General features: G+C 53.7%; 1 protein-coding gene across 1 annotated transcript in view; it reads right to left on the bottom strand.

Moving 5' to 3' along the window:
- CLN6 (CLN6, transmembrane ER protein) overlaps positions 1-5,620 on the bottom strand; it is a 12,851-nt gene that overhangs the window by 3,596 nt on the left and 3,635 nt on the right. The window contains exons 4-7 of the mRNA XM_025038741.1: positions 4,018-4,116; positions 2,747-2,935; positions 2,364-2,419; positions 724-846 (exon numbers count right to left, since the gene is read on the bottom strand). Of these exons, the coding sequence (XP_024894509.1) occupies positions 724-846; positions 2,364-2,419; positions 2,747-2,935; positions 4,018-4,116 (467 nt within the window). The remainder of the gene's footprint in view (positions 1-723; positions 847-2,363; positions 2,420-2,746; positions 2,936-4,017; positions 4,117-5,620) is intronic.

Genomic DNA, 5,620 nt, shown 5'->3' with positions numbered 1-5,620 from the left:
TCTGCCACCCTTTCCTTCTAATCCTGTCCTCCGGTGGCATACAGACTTGTTCTGGTGGATCCTCTCACCCAGTCAGGGGACAGACCCTGGATGTGGGCAGCAGCTGGCTCCTGGAAAGGAGGCTTCCATTTTGACAGAGGCTTCCCATCAGATACCTATCCTGTGATACCTATAGTCCCCTAGGAGGGCTTGTCTCCAGGGCAGAAGTGACAGAAGTGGGGTAAGAGCCTGGCTGAGGCCTGGTTCTTCTGTAATGGGAAGAGAGCTGGAGGGAAAAAGACACCTGGTGGGGAGCTCTCGAGGCCATGGAATTCTCCCCTTACCTGTCCTTGTCATCTCCATGGTCCTTTATAGTTTACAAAACCCCTCTCTCTCCCCCTGAGAGGGAGACCAGGAGGAAACTGAAGCCCACCAGGCTATACGGGGCCTGGCGTTGGAGATGGATTCCATTGACCCCAAGGTGGTACTGGGGTTTGGGGAGCTGGGGCACAGGGTAGAGGGGCATGATGATAGAGGCCACACTCAGGCCTGGCTTCCTGGTAAGAGACAGGCCACTACAGGCCATTGTCACAGTCTCTACTAGAAGAGGAGAGAGCAGGGGCTCCAAAAGGGAGAGTCTCACCTGGGGTCGCATAGCAGCTCTGCGGTCAGGAGCACATTTTTACTGCCTGGCTTACTAAGTGCCCCCTCTCATTCTCTACCTCATGTCCAATGTTCACTTACCAGTAGTACAGGCCACTGGGCACCACCAAGAGCAGGGCCGCCCCTGGCATTGAGCTGTCAGCTTTGGTAGGAGTGAAACAGCCGCTGAAGTACATGAAGAGGATGAGGAAGAAAGGGATGTACCTGCAACAGGAAAACCAGTTCCTTTGAGGCCTGCTTCGCTGCCCTGGCGATCTACCTCCTCCCAGACTCCCACTGGTCCTTGTACTGGTTCCTTGCACCACGTGCAGTGTCACTTTATGGTTTACAAAATGCCTGGTTTGGGGGCGGGCACTCAGAGTCCCTGCCAGCCTTTCCTGTGCTGGGAGTCCTGCGCAGGATAGGAGGAGGCAGGAACATGAGGCCTGCTCCCAGGACACAAGCAAATCAGAGGCCTGCAGACTGGCTGGGTGCAGGGGTCCCTCCCATACTGCTCTGGCCACCTTACTCACTCCACATGTGTGAGGGGGCTGCCTCTCCTTCATGCATGAACCCTAAGCACCAGTAGCCTCAGCTCCGCACAGGCCAGGAAACAGGTGTACACAGCAGGGCTAAGGAGGGAGAGCCCTAAGGTCCAGGTAAATAAAAGGAGAACAGCACCTGCTGAAGGGCCGCCAAGGAACTCCACAGCCCACAGCCGCACGATCTTCCCATGCATGTATCCCATGCAAAAAGGCCCGCCCTCTCTCCTCCCCACACAACCGGCTTTCCCCACACACCTGTGCTGTCTCTTACACACATGCAACCCTCTTCTCTTCTCACGCCCCTGCTTGTCTTCTTACCCAGCCTCCCTATTCCCCTCACGTGGCCCCCACACACTCCCAAGTCCTCTCCCGCTATTTCATCCAGGTCTCTGTTCTCTCCTCCTCCCTTCCCCGACCTTCCATGGGAAGGGTCTTCTGGCAAAAATCACCGGAGGGCTGGCAAGAGGCCTGTCCAGGCCCCGTGAGCCAAGCAGATCCACTTTCCTTGCCTCAAAACAGACCCTGGAAACACAAGTGTAGGGCATATGTGACACGAGTGAGCTTACCTCACTCAGGAGTGAGGCCACCCAGGTCCAGGGCTGGCTCTGTCACTAACTAGCTGTCACCTTAGGGTCCTCCTAAGCTGGCCACAGTTTATCCTGTGTAAAGTAGGGGATTGTAACAGATGACTTACCCCCGCTTGGGCCCTTAATCTCCTGTGGCTGAGCCCCCCAATTTGTGCAAGGTGAACGGGTAAGGGAGATCTGCGAGTTCTGAGGGCAGAGCGCAAACAGCGCCCTAACACACACACACCTGGTCTAGCTGGCCCTCCTCCGCTTCCTCCCCACTTCATTCGCAAAGACCGCTGCCTGCTGTGGTGGAGGTCTTTATCCTCACTCGACTAGGTGTTGTTTATCAGCGCCACGGCCTTCTCCTCCCCCACCCGCTTCAGGCTCCCGGCGGGGCGAGGGCGAGACGGCCGCTCGCTGCCCTCTAGTGGCCGCCACGGGTACTGCCGGGCTGGGAGGAGGCGGAGGGAAGCCAGGGCCCCGGCGCCTCACTGCGCCCCAGCAGATGAAGAGAACGCCATGAAGGCATCTGCAGGCCCGAGGCCCAAAGAGTCTTGTCCTGTGTCCCGGAGGCCGGTGGCAGAGCTGGCCAGGGTCCCTGAGTAGACACACTAGCCCCATCACTCACCACATGGAGTGGCCCAGGTACTCGTCGTAGTAGTAGAGCAACTCGAAGGAGTCGATCTGAGGGCGCAGGATCGACAGGGTTAGAGGGAGGTGCTTCGGAAGGATCCCGGCCCATGCAGCCCTCTGGCCACCCTCCTCCACGCCCCGGCCTACCCCCAACTGCCCTCATTCTCTGCCTACCGGTAGGAGAAAGCCCAGGTGGGAGCCAGCCAATACGCCACCTCCTAATAACACATGAGTGTCCTAGCTTGGCGGGGGACAGTGCCCTCACTAGCAGATTGCCTTCAGCAGAAGGTTGCACAGTGATAGGTCGGGGTATCTCTTTGGTCTCCAGGACAGGCTGTGCCCGCAGAGTTTACATGTGGTGGGGGTAGCCGGCCTCACCAGCGTCTCGGGCTTGAGATTCTTGATGATGGGGTTCTCACGGACTGACAGGTGGTGCTGGTAGCCACTGAAGATAAGGCGATGGTTCACTGAGTCTCCCACCAGGTGGATGCTGGCGCCCATGATGAAGGTGATGATGCTGACATAGATCATGGAGCGCGGCAGGGTGCGGGGGGACCGCTCGATGAGCTGAGGACAGAGGGAGGCACAGCAGCATGACCCCGCCTCCATCACAACACAAGACACCCTCAGCATCCCTCTTCGCACCTGGGATGGGATGGGCGCCACCAACTGCAAAGTCGCTCACAAATTGGTGGGTCCCTTTAGTGCACCAGCCAGACCTCCAGAGTCTCACACGATCCCTGTGAACCTAACAGGGCCAAGGAAACAGCACCCCCATTTCCCAGAGAGTAAATAGACTCAGAGGGGCTGGCTCATTGCCCAGAGTCACACGCAAGCCTCCTGCTGGAAGTGACAACACAGGCACTGGAGGTCCAGGCACGGCCCTCTTCTCATCCTGGGTGGCTGGGCTGGTCTCCTGAGGAGACTCCGATTTCTGAGCGACTGGGCCTTGACAAACACAAAGAAAATGACAGGGATGGGGTTGGGTGCTTCTGAAACTAAATTATTTAACTGAAGACTCATCTGAATTGAGATTATCCATTTCCGACTTTTAGAGATTTGAAATATCTTTCTAAAAATAAAATGATGGAGATAATAGATGGTGATAGTTGTTTTAAGGGCCCTTCCTTGGCAAAGTACAAAGCTGGCCGCCCTGGCTAGCTATTTGCTCCCAGTGGCACTTCAAAATCAGGGATCTCCAGGCCAGAGGATAGAGTTCACCCTCCAATGCTTCCAGTCCTGTCACCTGGCCCCAATCTGCCTTCCCAACTGGTCTCTGACCTCTTCTGGGGCAACCCAGCCACTCCTGCTTCAGCCTCCCCAGCTGTATTATGGTCTCCCAAACATGGCGTGTCTTCAGGTCCTTCTGCCTGAATACCTCTCCCCCTTCACCCCCTGGCACAGCAGGCTGAGGCCCAAATCAAATGCCCCTTCTTGGGGAGGCCTTCTCCATCTCTCCCAGCCAGAGGCAGTCTTGCCTGTCCTTGGGCCCCTAGGCTCTTGATGTGTCCCTCTATTATAGCCTGTGTCTCCCAGGTTCAGGCAGGGAAAGCCTGATTTAGGGCACTCCTGGGGCTTGGCACCAGCTCCCTGCTGGCTGGAGGAGGGACTGAGGGTGAGAAGGGAGGGCAGGGAGCCTGGGACTGTACCTTGAGCAGGAGAAAGGGCGTGATGATGTTGTAGGCCATGTGGAAGTAGTCCCCGACGCTGGGCTTGTTAAGTGGAAACCATTCGAGAGGGAACACCAGCTGAGGAGCAAGGGGAGGAATGGTGTTTACCAGGATCAGCCCCACGAGGCACTTGGGGGGGTTAGCTCCCACCTCGTTTACCAGGATCAGCCCCACGAGGCACTTGGGGGGTTAGCTCCCACCTCCTTCTCTCTCTCTCTCTCTCCCTCTTTCTCTCTCTCTCTCTCTCTCTCACACACACACACACACACACACACACAGACACACACACAGTTCTGTGAACTCTCAGCAGCCCCGGGGGGCCACACACACACACACACACACACACACAGTTCTTTCTGTGAACTCTCAGCAGCCCCGGGGGGAAGGTGTTTCCAGACAGAGAAACTGACTCCCAGAGAAGGTACACGGACTTACCCCAGGCACACGGTAGATGCAAATCCAGACCTGACCCTGTGCCTCTCTTCTAGTGGGTACTAAATAAGTGCCCCCGGGTACCAGTCTCATAGTTGGAGGCTCTCTTGGGACTTAGTTGTGCCATCAACTTTCTTGGTGACCCTGGGCAAATCCTTCCCCTCTCTAGGCCTTGATTTCCTCATCTGCAACACCTGAAATGTGGCCCAGATGGTCTACATGGACCCTTAGAGATCTGGCACTCCAGGTCTATGACGATGACAAGCTCTCCTGACCACTAGATCCAGGTGGGGAAAAATGCTCTGTCCACAGATGGACTGCTTCCAAATCAGGTCAAGGGTATGCATTATGAAACGAAGCGAGGGAGAAAATAAGGGAGTTCTACAAAGTAGCTTCAGTTCTTTTCTACCTTCCCTGAGAGGAGGCAGGCAAGGGGCAGACCTTCCATCTGGAACGCCCTCGCTCCTAGTCTATCCTAGTGAGTCCTGGGCTTGTTGGTGGTCAGTGTGAAAACCCCTATTCAGGGTCGAAATGTCACACACACACACACACACACACACACACACACTATACTTCCAGTATCTGTTGATTGAAAACATGTATAATGACCAAAACTTTTAATCAAAAATTAAAATTTTTATTTTTTAATTCAAAAATGCCACATTGGATAAAACTAGTCTGCAGAAATACAACTCCTAGGATATAGAAATCTCAATCTCTCTCTTTCTCTTTCTTACTCATGTGCGTATCTCTATACCTTTATCTATAGCAAGATATATATATGGTGGCTGAAACACTTTTTGTGATAGCAAAATACCAAATACAGGCCAACTTTTCAACCAAACAGGACTAGTTGAATACACTATAATACATACTTACTATAGAAAATTAAGTAGCCATTAACAGAAATGACACCTTATACATACTGAGGTAGAGAAATATCCATGATAAAATAAAACAAGCATGTTGTAGAATAAGGTATAAAGTAAAATCTCATTTTGATTAGAAAAAGAAAAAAGATATATATGTATGTTTGTATGAGTAAAGAAAGGAGTCGAAGGATGTGCCCCAAACTGTCAGGGGTGGGACTGGAAAGGGAGAATCTCACTTTATATACCTGGGTACGAACTGACTTGTTACCACTATTACA

This window comes from Pteropus alecto, unplaced genomic scaffold (genome assembly GCF_000325575.1).
Source record: "Pteropus alecto unplaced genomic scaffold, ASM32557v1 scaffold86, whole genome shotgun sequence".
NCBI classification, from domain to species: domain Eukaryota; kingdom Metazoa; phylum Chordata; class Mammalia; order Chiroptera; family Pteropodidae; genus Pteropus; species Pteropus alecto.
Note: the sequence above shows the minus strand (reverse complement) of the source record. Positions and strands in the feature narration are given on the sequence as shown.